Raw genomic sequence first — 13,796 nt, forward strand, 5'->3', positions numbered from 1 at the left:
GGGGAGACTCCGTAAGATATTTTCCATAGAGGATGTAGTCTGTGAATAAAGGTAATTTTTTGCAGCCTGGATGCTTTTTCTACCTTACTGCACTGGCTAGAAATTTCAGTTGGATACTGAACAGATGTGGAGAGATTGCCTTGTTTCTGATCTTAGGGGAAAACGCTCAATTTTTTAGCAAGTATGATGCCAACTGTAGGCTTTCTGTGGATGGTCTTTATCCGTAGAAAAGGGTCCCTGTCCTTCACAGGAATGAAGGCTGAGTTTGTGAACTGCTTCTTTTCCACCTATTGGGATGATTGTTTTTCCTTCTGATATGATGAATTAATTACATGGTTTGATTTTCAAATGCTAAACCAACCCTGGATAAACTTGACTTGTTCAACATGATTATTTAATACACTGTTAGACTTAAATTGCTGAAATATTGTTTTGGAATATTTGCATCTATGCTCACAAGAGATGCTCTTGTTATGTGCCATAGAGTTGGTTCTGACCCATAGTGACCCTGTATAGGGTTTCCAAGGAGAGGCTGGTGAGCTTGAACCACCGACCTTGTTGTTCAAAGTGGCCTTGTGGTCTAATGCATTATCCCACAGTACCACACCAGGAATCCAAATTATCCAAAATATTCCATTATCCTTTTAGGATCTATAGGTTCTATGGTAACGCCATCTCTCATTCCTGATAATGGTTATTTACGTCATCTCTCTTTTTCTTCCTTCAGTCTAGCTAGAGATTTATCAAATTTTTAAAATTTTCTCAGAGTCAGCTTTAAATTTCTCTATTGCTTTTGTTTTTCCACTTTGCTCTTTATTGTTTCCTTCCTTCTGTTTACTTTGGTATAATTTGCTTCCCCCTTCCTCACTTAAGCTTCTTAAAATAGAAGCTGCAACTATTGATTTTATTCTAGGCACTTAAAAAAACAAACACCAAACCCATTGATTCTGACTCATGGAGACCCCCGTATGTATCGGGGTACTATTAATTTCCCTCTAAGGACTGCTCTGACTGCATCTACAAATTAAACTTTGTTGTTTTACCATTATCTTTCAATTCAAAAGTCTTTTGTTATTTTCCTTTTGATTTCTTATTTGCCCATGTGTTGTTTAGTTTTTAAATATTTGGGGATTTCTCAGATAGCTTTGTGTTTCTGTTTCCTAATTTAATTTCCTTGTGTTCAAAAAAACCCCCTTCTATGATTGTTGTTGTTAAGTGTCGGTGAGTCAGTTCCTACTCACAGTGACCCTGTATAGGGTTTTTGAGGAGCAGTTAGTGGATTCGAATCGCAGAACTTGTGGTTAACAATCCAGTGTTTTTTCTTACAGAGCCATATTCTGAGACTTTGTTTTATGGTCCAGAATATGCTATATGTTGGCTCTGCAGCTAGAGTTGGCTCCAGATGGTCTGGATCCAGGCTCAATGGTCTCACCCACTCCACTGCAGCTGCCTTATTTCTTTAACGAGTCCTTTTGCTTCTAGCTTCCAGGACACCCCTTTCCGCCATTGTTGGAGGAAGCTAGATGTATCCATCCCTAAGCTTTTCAGGGTCTGTGCCTGCTCCAGCAGCTCATCTTCCACAGTCTGCTCAGGAACTAAGCTTCTCTGGTTGCTTAAGTCAGTTCCAGGTTCCAGAATGCACTCTGTCCTTGTGAGGTTTTACCTTGAAAACAATTCCTTCTCTGTTATTTTAGCAGGAGTTCAAGGCAGACGCTAAGTAAATGCATACATTCAATCTATCCTCTTGAAATGAAAAGTCATCAAGTCTTATGGGAAGAGTGAAAGCAATGGAGTGACTGAACCTCAAGATGGGTCGTGTCCAGTGCCGAGCAGCAGTGCCAGTCTGTGCCGGGAAACCCTACTTACGATCTCACAGGGGAGTGAGCTGAGTAGGCCCCCAGCTCCTGCCTGGCATACAGGTGCAATCATTTACGAGGCTAGGCTAGGTCAGGAGGGGGTCCACCCGGTCTGGGATGGGGCCAGGCCCACTTTGGACAACATTTTTCTCGGTTCTTCGGGAAGCCATGCTACAGGGGACCATCAGGCAGATGATGCTCGTGGTGGAACAATCGAAAGTTCCTGAGGCCAAGGCAGGTGAGGAATGCTGCAGGCAGGGAACGCACCTCGCACTGGCCATGTCCCCCAAGAAAGGCACTGTGGTCTCCTTATCGGTGATGGTTCCATTTTAAGGACCACACAGCAGCCCTGCTGATGCATTGAACCACACGGGTATGAGATGAAAGGACAATTACCCAAAAGCCCGCTGGGTGGGTCTCCTCAGACAGCGGAGGCTTGTCTGCAGGCATTAGAGGGCCATCTGAGGTGGATGGCCACTCTGGCAGAAGTCCACCTGGGACTGGGTCTCAGGAAGGAGATGGGGCTTCTGGCTGCCAGCAGACAGCACAGACTCCCAGTCCCTTCTGAGACCCCAACTCACCTGGCAGCTTCGGCAGCACACAGGCCTTCCTAGGAACCTTGGGCTTGGGCACACACAGGGGAATGAGTTGCTGGGAGAACACCTGCTCAGCTGACGCCTCCAGACTGACCTTGGCTTGATCCTTGGCCTCTATCTCTGTGTGTCCTCACCTTTTCCCTCAGCTGATATTTTATGAGTGCCCATGGACAGTGGAGCCAGGAGTCTCTGGCTCAAGGGGATCTAAAGTCCCTATGAAAATAATGAGCTGAGTTAGGAAACGTACGGGTCTCTGTGCTCCAGGAAAGGCCCCACATACCAGTGCTGGGGCTCACCGGGCTCACAGCAACCCTGGTCCAAGTGCCAACTGCAGGTGGGACGCACCTGCAACTCAGCCAGTATGCTTAACACTGCACACCTGGGCAGCCACAAAGCCCCTCAGCTCAGAACCTCGCCCCACACGGACGTGCCAGGGTCCAGGAGACAGACTCAAGTGTGAGTGCAGAGCCTTTCAGGGGACGTGCATGGCCGCACAGAGGCAGCACTTCTGCACGCCGCCTTGCCCGCTCCACATTCCTGCCACTTCCACGGTGCCAGCCTGCAACGAAGCTTTCAGGGCCTGTGGCAGGTGCAGCCAGCACAGAGGGTGCCCTCGTCATGGCTCCAACTTACCTGGCAGCCGCTCAGGGTGCAAAGGGGCCCAGTGGGCCCAGGACCAGGTGCTGTTGTGGCTGCGTTAAACCTGGCAGCTGAGCATCCATACTGGGCCTTACCTTTGGTGTCATTGACGGGGTCCATGTGCCGGTAGATGTAGCCCTCCAGGTAGGAATGGAATTTGGGCGTGGGTGGGAAAAAGGCCAGGCAGATGGCCATGAGCTCCCAGCCACGTGCCAGACTCTCAAGGCGGAAGTTCTCTGTGGTCTGTCGGCAGAGCTGTATGTATAGCTCGTCCCGCAGGCCCTGCACGCTCCATCCCTTGGTGGCCACCTCCAGGGCCACGTGCAGGGGGTCGGCCTTGGCACGCCGGTCACCCATGTACATCTGGATGAGCTTGAAGATCTCACAGGCTTCCTTTTTCACATGTCGGTCGCTGGTCATGATCATGGGTTTCTTGATGGACTCGCTGCTCCAGGCCAGCATGTTGGCGATAGACACCTTGCGCCGGAAGAGGCCCTGTGTGTGCTTGTTGAAGTGCTTGGAGGCCCAGTTCTCGATGTCTGTCTCCGAGGAAGGTTTGCGCAGCGTGAAGGTAGGGAAGACACAGCTGGCACTGGGCATCATGCTGCGACCCTGCCGGCCACTCTCAAACTGGGCACAGGCACCAAGGTCCTCGGACTGGGGAGGGCAAGAAGACCATTAGGGGTGGAGTCAGCTGACCGCAGCCCAGGAGTGGGAGTGGCGAGGCGTGAGGACACCATGTCACTGGTCCCGTGCTCACTGTGTCTGCTGGGGAAGTGCTGCCCCTTCCCTGGAGGGGGCAGACAGCAGGCAGGGACCAGAGGCCACGGTTCCACAGCTACATGTCTGTCATCTCCAGACGCCTCGGTCTCTAGGGCTGACCCTTCTCTCAAACATTGCCAGAAGGATGTGCTGACCCCGAGTTACTAGGACCCTCCGTGTGGCGATGCCTGAGGCTGTGGAGAAGCTGGCCAGGAGGAAACCCAGCAACCCCCATCCCAGGTGGTGGTTCCTGTGCCACATGGGCAGGAGGTCAGAGGAAGCCTTGGCCTTCAGTTTCCAACAGCTCTGAGTCTGCTTAAGAGACCCCTGACCCTGCCCACAAGTGGAGGGACAGCAGCAGCAGAGGGCTGAGAGGGTGCTCTGTCTTGTGGGACCAACTTGGTCCCTTCCTCCATATAGCCACATCCCCCGCAGCCTCTGGGTGGTCCTGCACCCCCCGGCTTCTCAGGGACCATGCCAAATGTGAATGGTTCTGTCTGTACTCACACACACACCCGGGTGATTCTGAACACCCGCCCAGATAACCCTGCGTCCTGATGCCCCTTGACAACAATGGTCCTGTACGCCAACAATCCCTCAGATGATCCTGTACCCCCTACACTTAGCTACGCACCCTCACAGCCTCCCCGGACAACCTGACCATTAGGTCACCTGACCCTATGGTCTCTGCGCTGCTCTTTCTGGCCCTTTCCACCCCCCACCTTGGGGCTGGGAGTCTCAGCTGGATCCTGGGATCCAAGGTCAAGGATGCCTGTGTGATGAAGACTCGAGGAGCCCATCCCAGTTCCTGAAGGCAGGGGGCCCCAGCTCTGTGCCCGCCCTTTCCTGCCCACAAGTCACCTGTGATGGGTGCAGGTAGGGCTCCGGGGAGGCCAGATGGGTCTGGACAGAGATGCTCTTTTCGAGCAGAGTCTGGGGGAAGCCAAGTTTCTCGAAGGTGCTCCTCTTCCAGTGTTTGCTCTCCTGCTGGGCCAGGGCCTCGTCCTCACTGAAGGCACGAACCACGGGTCCCGGCATGGGCAGCGGCACTGCGCCGTCACTCTCATACCCAGAGCCGTCCTTCTGGGAGTCCCAGCTACCCCGCTGCTTCATGTGGTAGCGCACCTGCTGTGCCTCCCAGGCCAGCCGGGCCTGTGCCAGGAAGGGCTCACAGGCGCCCCGTGCCCCTTCAGGCTCACCCAGCCGGCCCTCCACGCGCTTCAGCGGGCCCAGGCCAGGCCCGCACAGGGACCGCTCCTCATCCAGGAGGGGCTCACCCAGGGCGTCTCGGTCCCCGGAACCATCAGTGGATGAGGTGTTGGGGTCCTGGCACAGAGAAGGCTTCCTGCTCTTCCTCTTTCGGGGGCCCGGGGAGCAGCCCACGGATGACATGGTGTCCTGCTGGCTGGACCAGGACATAGCATCATCTTGTGTCTGGGGCAGCGGCGTGGGTGGCGGGCCATGGCGGAAGTCGGGCCCCTCCATGCTGCTGTAATCTCCTGACCGGGCGTCCAGGCGCTGGTCCCTCACCAGGCAGGGGCTGGGCTGGAGAGAGTAGGAGCCGCCGCCAGGATTGGGTGTGTACTTATGACGTGGGCCAGCACGCAGCTTGGGGCTGGAGCCGGCCTGTTCCACGTAGACCAGCTGCCGCACATACTCCTTGCCTGCGGGGCTGTAGTCCAGGCTCATGAAGCGCTCGGGGCCCCTCTGTTTTGTGAGCACCAGCTGCTGGTAGGGAGAGGGGGATGCGTGCTTGGGAGATTGCAGGAAGGGGCGAGGCTTGCGCACGGGCGACTTCTGGGGTGAGCCGGCCTTGTAGCCCCCCGTGGCCTCGTACTGCATGTCCATAGGGGGCTCATCGTAGATGGGGGCTTGGTACTCCACAGGGGGCTCCTCATAGAGGGGGGGCTCGTAGGCGTACCGTGGGGAAGACGGCTGGGAGTCACTGGAGGGTTTGCGGGACTGGACTTGCAATGGGGCACAGAAGGTATCACCCCCACGACCTGGAATTGGGGAGCAGCCTCCTGAGAACTCGGCCCTCTTCAGGAAGGGTGATGACCGTCTCTCAGGGAAGAAGATGGTACTGTCTGTGTCAGGGACAAATGTCTGCAGGCCCGGGGAGTGCTGGCCGCCAGATGGCCTCCGGGCACGGGTGCCGGGCTGGTTGTCGGCAGAGAAACCGTTGCCCTGGGGGGCGAGGAAGCTGGGCTCCCGGTCAGTAACCTTGATGAGCATGCGCTCCTTGGTTCCCGTGGTCCACTGCAGTGAGGAGGCCCTGAGGGAGGGGGGGAGAGCATGGCTCACTGAGGCCCCGCATCAGTCACTGTCATCGCTGGGGTCTCTGTGCCCATGTCTTAGGCACCTCCTCCTGTTTCTGCCCATCTCCAGACCCCAGCCCAGCATAAGGCAGAGGGAAGCGAAGTGATTCTGTAACTGATGGGCCCTGGCCCAGCCCACCCAGGCAGGGCATGTGGGCACCGCCTCACGGCCCCTCTCTCTGTGCCTGGACAGAAAAGCAAGGCTGCTGTTCCATCCTGGGACATGTCTGCTGACCGGTGACCACGACAGCCCCACTGTGCCTGGTCCGTCCACCACCCAGGTGCTGCACTTGACCCTGCTCACTCCCCCAGGCTCCAACTGAGAAGCGGCCAGCACATGTGGATGAGAGACCATGCCCAGACACACGTTTGGGCTCTAAGCACCTTCCAGGTGTAGGTGGAGAATGGGGGTGGAAAGCAGGTGCCCACACTCCTCTTTTGGACTCTGCTTAGTCCTCTGGACTCCACCCCAGGGCATCTGCACACGCCACCCATCCCCGGCCACCCCAGAGTCCTTCCTGCATGACAGTACCGCACCTGTGGCTGACCAACAGGCCGCCTGGGTAAGTGCGTGCTTGGTGGGCAGGATCGAGCTCCCACTTGGTGAGTGGGAAGGTCCTCTGTGATTCCCCTACCTTGTGCCCATGTCAAGCTGAAGGCAAAGCAGAGCCCCTCAACTTGTCTCCAACCTCGGTTAGCGTCCACACATGGTACCCTCCCCCCCCAGACAAGGCCGTGAGAAAGAGGCAAGAGGGTCTACCTGTAGTGGAGAAGCGGACCGTCTGTGCCATAGTCCCGGTAAGCCTCATAGTCCTTTTCAAGGGGCACGCCTGGCGGTGAAGAGCTAAAACCAGCACATGGAGGAGGAGCAAGTGTAAGCGGTACCGAGGAAGAAAGAAGAGTGCATTTATAATAACCCACTGCGCAGAGTCTCTTAGGGATGTGGTGCTGCCCTTCACCTGTTCTCCATTTCCCAGGAATGCACCCCCGAGTGGTGGCCCGCGCCCCCGAGCGCCACTGGCTGTTGGCTGATGTCTGAGGGGCAGGGCCAGCAGAAGGTGCTCTCCTGGACACTGCAGGGCTCTGACGCAGTGATGGGTTAGTGGAACCACAGCTGCCACCCGAGGTGACAGGACAGCTGGGAAGGACTCGGGAAGAGAAAAGCCTTGAATCCTCTGAGTAATCACAAGTTCCAAGCGGGTTCTTTGCTGAGACCTCACCCACACATAGGCACTCAGGAAAATTTGTGAGACTGAATGAAAAATAAGTGGGTGATTCCCACAAGGTCAGCAGTTCAAACCCACCAGTAGCTCCACAGGAGAAAGATGAGGCTTTCTGCTCCTGCAGAGATGACAGCCTTGGGAAGCCTGTCACGGGGTTGCTCTGAGCCAGAATTGATCCAATGGCACTTAACAACAATGGAAATATCTATTTATGATTTTTAAAGCTCTCAGTAATCTAGAAGTGGAAGAAAAGTACTTAATCTGATTAAGAAGATCCACATTAAACCAGAATTGCCTTCACACTCATTAAAATCAGGAACAAGAAAATCTGTTCTCACCACCAGTAGGTAATGCAGTTCTGAAAATGCTGGTCAATGCAATAAGACAGTAAGAAAAGTGCAAAGGCTCTAAATACAGAACTAATAACTAAATAAAGAGCACAACCCATCGTTGTCTGTCAACTGGGAAAACCAAAAAGAATTCGCTGAAAGACCACCAGACATACCAAAGAGCTCAGGAACACTCAGGAGACCTGGGGTGTCGCTGAAGAATGAGCACTTGACCTCAAGGTCGGTTTGAACTGCAGGGCTGGTGGTTTCAAGGCAGCAGCTGCTCCTTGGAAACCCTGCACAGGGTCGCTACGATTCGGAATCAACTCGATGGTACTGTAGGATCAGCACTGGGCTTTTAACCCCAAGGTTGGTGGTTCAAACCCACCAGCTGCTCTTTGGAGACCCTACACAGGGTTGTTATGAGTCAGAAGTGACTCAATGGTACTTAAAACAACAGCGGCCAACACTTGTAGATCAAATCAATGGCTTTACTCTAGTCAACAGTCCCACCCAGATGGGTGTCACCTGACTGGGTCATAGGGGTTGGCAGTTAGGCATGATGTGATAAACCAATGAGAGGACAGCTTACTCTCACCACAACTCTGAGACTATGTAAAGTGGTTTTCCAGAGATGTGGCCTGCAACATCACTTATCTTACGTGAGTTAAAAGGAGAGGACCGAGGAGAAAAAGATGGACCGGGAGTGCTGGTGGCACTGTGGGTCAGCACTGAGCTGCTAAGTGCTGAGCAGCATTCAAATCTCCCAATCACTCCATGGGAGAGAAATGACGGTGTCTGTTCCCATAACTATTTATGGCCTTCGGAACCCTCAACAGGGTTGCTGTGGGTCAGAAACACCTCGAAGCACCTAACAACAACAACACTGCCACCGAGAAAGAAAAGTCAAGTGCGTCCTTTGGACCTGGAGTCCCACACTCTGAAGCTCCTAGATCCAGTGAAAGGCTGATGCCAAGACACACGGACATGTCCAGGCAATGCTAGGTCTACAGATCCTGAAAGGGGCAAGGCCTTTACTCAGAACCAATGCTCGGAATTTGGACTTGTAGTCTCCTAACCATGAGAGACTAAGTCCCTGTCTGCTAAAGTCCTCCACTTGTGGTATCTCTGTTACAGCAGCTCCGGAGAACGGAGACAAGCAGTCACTAGTCAGAAAAAATGACAATGGAACCAGAGTTCTCTGTCATGATTGAACCAAAGAACACTCTAAAAACCCATTTGCAGGAGACATCACCACCTGCACCGAAGACCCACATTCTCAGAGCAGCTCCTGAGAACCCTCCACTTAGAAGCTTCCGACCCCTGCCTGGGAAGGGAGGAGCATCTAGGTGGAGCACAGGGAGGCTCTGACCACTCTGACTCTCGAGGCCGTCTCTCCTTCAAGTCTGGGCTCTGCAGCTCTGTGTGTTCAGTCCAAGGAAAGCCGTCACCCACAGAGGGATCATTCTGGAGAGACAAGCAAGGCGGGCCAGAGCTTGGTCACCGAGGAGACGCCCCACCCCTGTCCCTCACCTGCCACTGCTGCGCCCCTCCTTTGTGGCTCCAAACGGCCGGCTTGCCCTCAGCTGTGGCTCTTGTGTCTGCTCACAGGCGTCGAGTTCCGGCTCCAGGGAGTTGCTGGGGCTGCCCTCTCGACTGACAGCACTGCCTCTGCCGGGACTGTTCTCCGCCGAGGCTCGGGGGGACTCTGTGTTCTGCTTCAGGGTCTGCAGCTTGGCCAGCGGGATGATGTCACAATTCTGTGGCCGATGCCACACAGTTCGCTGGGTGGTGGCATTGTAGTAGTAGAAGCGTGATGTATTGGGGTCAAATAGCTCCCACCACTGGTTCTCACTGGTCCGCTTGATGCGGACACCAGCAGGCGGGTCCCACACGCACTCCCCGGTGACCAGGTTGGCGTACATGCGCTCCCGGGTGCGCGGCTCGATGATCTCCACCCATTCCAGTCTAGGAAGGAGCAGAGAACAGCGTTAGCATGAGGAGAGCCTACATTACACTCACACCTTTATAGCAGGAACTGAGCAAACAAGAGACAACAGCCCAATCCGGAACCCCATTCCTGCCTCCCTGGAGACTCCGGACAAAGCTTCCATGGCCCAGTGAGCCTTCCCCAAGCTACCTCATAGGGCACAGGGAAGAGGCTGGGACCACTCAAAACAGACTCCAGGCACCATGTCTGCACACTGGGGTCAGGGGCTGCGGTCAGGAAGGCCTGGCCTCTCGGACACTTTGACCCTGCCCTCTTTTTTTGAAATTTTCACTTTTATTTGAAATAATTTCAGATTTATAAAAGCTTTGAACACTAGTCCTCCCCCAGCTCTCACGCCCCCTGGGCTCTGGGATATGGTCTGCACCGTTGCTCAGTGTCTCCAGTCCCCTGTATACTGCCTTCTCTGGAGCACAGCTTGTGTGTGTGTGTGTGTGTGTGGGGGGGGGGGCGCGTGTCAGGCCCCACCACCCCACCCGTCAATGTTCCCAGAACTTCCAGAGAAGGAGCAGGGACGATGGAGAGACAAATGACTGAGTGAACACACACAAGGGGACAAACCTCCAGACAAAAGAACCCAGGTAAGAGCTGGGAGCCCCTGGGCACACTGGGCGGAGGTGAAAAGACAGAAAGTACAGGTGACCAGGGTCAGCAGCACCAATGGTGGGTGGTCACAAGAACCCACCCCTCGAGTGTAGGTGTCGGAAACACAGCAGACAAATCCCTGTCAGGGGCACCCTACAGAATACCTGGCCAGCAGAATGCCCCTCAGCCTCTGGGCTCCAAACCCCTGAATCAGCAAGGACATTAGTGCTTCCTGGAGGGAGGCGGTGAGGGTGGACGCCAGCAGACACAGGTTCTTTCTAGGGTGTTCTAAATCCGACCTCCAGGAAGGAGGAGCCTGGTGGCAAAGTGTGTAAGTGATTGGCTGCTAACTGAAAGGTCAGTGGTTCAAGCTGCTATGTTCTGATGCCTGACAAACCTGTATGGGTTTCCAAGAAGCAGCTGGTGGGCTTGAACCCACGACCTTGCAGTTAGCAGTTCAGTGCTTATCCTACAGCACCACACCAGAACTCTGTCCATAAAGATTGTTGTTACGTGCCCTCGAGTCTATTCTGACTCATAGCGACCCTGTATAGCGTTTCCGAGGCTGTAAATCTTTGCAGAAGCAGAAAGCCTCATCTTTCTTCCACCGAGCAAATGGTGGGCTTGAACCACCTATCTAGTGTTTCCCCTACAGAGCACTGCACCCCCTCCATAAGCGTGCTGTTGCTGCTGTTAAGTTGGGTCAGCTCTTCACTCAGCTCCTCCTGGCACAATGGGAGGGCAGAGGTGGTGAAGAGCCAGTGAAAGCTCTCACCTACATCCAGGCAGATGCTCGCACACTCAGTTCCTGGCAGCTGTAAAGGAAACACGGAACCGCAAGGGCAGTTTCAGCAGCAGGGGTGGCAGTTCAAACTCACCAGTCCCTCCTCAGAAACCCTAGTCAGGTCGCTATGCCAACTTGGTACTAACAACATGATTCTGGTAGGCCAGTGGTGGGCAGGGCGCAGGACAGCTTGGGACCAGCCCCCGGGGACTCCACTGCCTGGAAAGGGGTCAAGATTTTGTACTGGAGCAACACGGCATCAGGGAATCTGTAAGATAAGCAGCAGACTGCTAACCACAAGGTCAGTGGTTCATACCCATTAGTCACTCTTAGAGAAACCCTATATAAGGTTGCTATGAGTCAGAATTGACTCGATGGCACTTAACGACAACATTGTTTAAAAAGAGGGAGGAAAACAACCCGAGACATGGGTGGGAGCCCCTTCTGTCACATGGGGTCCTAGCACATGAGGCTCGTTGTCTGAGGGTCTGGGACTGCATGCACTGAGCCTCAGGGAGATGACAGAGGGCAGGACCCCTCCGCTATGGCCAGGGGGTTGGCACTCAACTTTTACTGAAGTTAGTGCAAGAGAAATCTCCCTGTTTCTGCTCAACGTTCAAATAACTATTTCCTGAATGAATCTTCATGAGTGTCAAGTATGTGCCAGGCAATCTGCCAGGGATACAAACCAAAAAAGCACATTTCCTACCCTCAAGTTTCTAACAGCTACGGTGCCATTCAAGGGGGAAAGGATGTCTTTTTAACAAATGATCCTGTGGAAATTGGAACTCCGTGAGCAGAATGAAGTCAGAACCGTTCCTTACACTACATACCAAAATTAAATGAAAAAGGCCCAAAGACCTAAATATAAGAGTTGCTGTGGGTCAGACCCAACTCGACGGCACTTAACAACAAACTATAAAACTCTCAGACAAAAACACAGGACTACTTCGTGACCTTCGATTAGGCACTGGCTTCTTAGATATGACACCAAAGGACAAGCAAACCAAAGCAAAATGGATAAACACGAATCGGGCTGCTAATCTCACAGTCAGCAGTTCAAAACGACCAGCTATTTCATGGGAGAAAGATGAGGCTTTCTGCTCCCGTAAAAATTTACAACCTCGGAAACCCTGTACAGGGTCGCTATGAATTGTTATATAACAACAACAAATTAAAAGGAAAACTGTCCAAAACCGTCCAAAAAGTGGAGCTGAGCGGTCAGCTAGGAGCAACTACTGGTCTCTCCCTGCCTGGAGGAAAGACGAGGGATGAAAATGGAAGACACTTGGACACATTCAGTCCAACATTAATACCCATGAGCCGGACACTAGAACTAGGTGGTGCCTAGCTACCACTACCAACTGTTCTGAAAGGGACCACACTAGAAGGTCCTGGGTAGAGTGGGAGAAAATATGGAACAAAACTCAAAATCATAAACAAGAGCAGGCTTATTGATCAGACAGTGACTGGTGGAAGCCGAGGCTACGGCCCTTGGTCCCCCTTCAGGTCTGGAAATGAACTCACCCCCAAGGCTCACGTTTCAGCCAACTAATAAACAGGAGATACACTGGGGGACAAAAAACCCTAGTGGGGTACACACACCATAGAATGGTCAACTTTTGAGATCAAAAGGACGGCATTTACTCAAGGACAAAGCCCAGAAGGGGTGGGAAAGAAGGAGGAATGGAAACCAGACGCCCAAGGAGGAAGTGGGATGAGTGATGTCGCTAGGGTTAGGGGACAGGAGGAAAATTACTGGCGACAGCGGAAAAACCCAGTATTGGCAGCTGTGGGACAGATCAACAAAACCTTAAAAATAATGATCACACCAGGCGGGCAGGATATAAACAATACAGGGAGACATCTCCTTGTACTAGGGAACCCAACGAGGTTTGTTAGTCCTCAATCCCTATTCAGCCCCCCAGCGGGGCGTGCTAACCTTCAGCTATCTCATAGTTCCCACTAACTTCCCTCTTACCAGTTATCAGTGCAGGTGCCCAACATCACTGGGTGAGCACAACATGGCACCTTTAGGGCAGACCTGCTTCCCAAACCAGGATCCTGACACAGAGCGCACTGGTGGGCAGTTGGGTCAGCTATCCCAGACGCCTCCACAACAGAATCCATCTTAAAATTTTAGACTCCATCATGGATGTCAGATGCACATACAACATGGGAAAAGAGAATTAAGGAAACAGCACATGGGAACAGAAATGTGCAAACAGGAAAGTTCACCTCATGTTTGAAACCTGATGACTCTGCCGTTTAAGCCCCCCTCAGTATAAAACAACAAAGATATAAGAAATGAAACAGACACATGAGAATCCTGGAAGGCTGAAGTTGTGAGGAAAGGTTAGAGAAGAGGATGGAGCGCTTGCTGGGAGGAGAAGCTAAGCAGGTACAGTGAGACAGGAGCCTGGTGAACGGCTGGCCAGATGCAGCGAGCCCACCTTGAACTTTTGTGAGCAGCTCTGCCGACAGAAGGTGGCCTGGCAGAGCAGAGTCACACAGAGACGGGAAAGGTGAGATTCCTTCTTTTACCCCACACTCCCCTGGTGACCTGAGTGTGGGAAGCTCCCACCCTCATCCACCTCCAGCACAGACCCCGCTATCTAGGAATCTGGAGCTGCGGCAGCTGGCTGCAGCACTTTGGTGCCTGGGTTCAAGTGGGTTAAACAGTAAAGACCAAAGAC

At 53.2% G+C, this 13,796-nt stretch overlaps 1 protein-coding gene across 1 annotated transcript in view; it reads right to left on the reverse strand.

Moving 5' to 3' along the window:
- ARHGAP39 (Rho GTPase activating protein 39) overlaps positions 1-13,796 on the reverse strand; it is a 51,912-nt gene that overhangs the window by 20,016 nt on the left and 18,100 nt on the right. The window contains exons 2-6 of the mRNA XM_006830789.1: positions 9,257-9,691; positions 6,932-7,015; positions 5,857-6,128; positions 4,715-5,820; positions 3,187-3,748 (exon numbers count right to left, since the gene is read on the reverse strand). Coding sequence (XP_006830852.1) covers positions 3,187-3,748; positions 4,715-5,820; positions 5,857-6,128; positions 6,932-7,015; positions 9,257-9,691 — 2,459 coding nt within the window. The remainder of the gene's footprint in view (positions 1-3,186; positions 3,749-4,714; positions 5,821-5,856; positions 6,129-6,931; positions 7,016-9,256; positions 9,692-13,796) is intronic.

Source organism: Chrysochloris asiatica, unplaced genomic scaffold (genome assembly GCF_000296735.1).
Source record: "Chrysochloris asiatica unplaced genomic scaffold, ChrAsi1.0 scaffold00001, whole genome shotgun sequence".
Lineage (NCBI taxonomy): Eukaryota > Metazoa > Chordata > Mammalia > Afrosoricida > Chrysochloridae > Chrysochloris > Chrysochloris asiatica.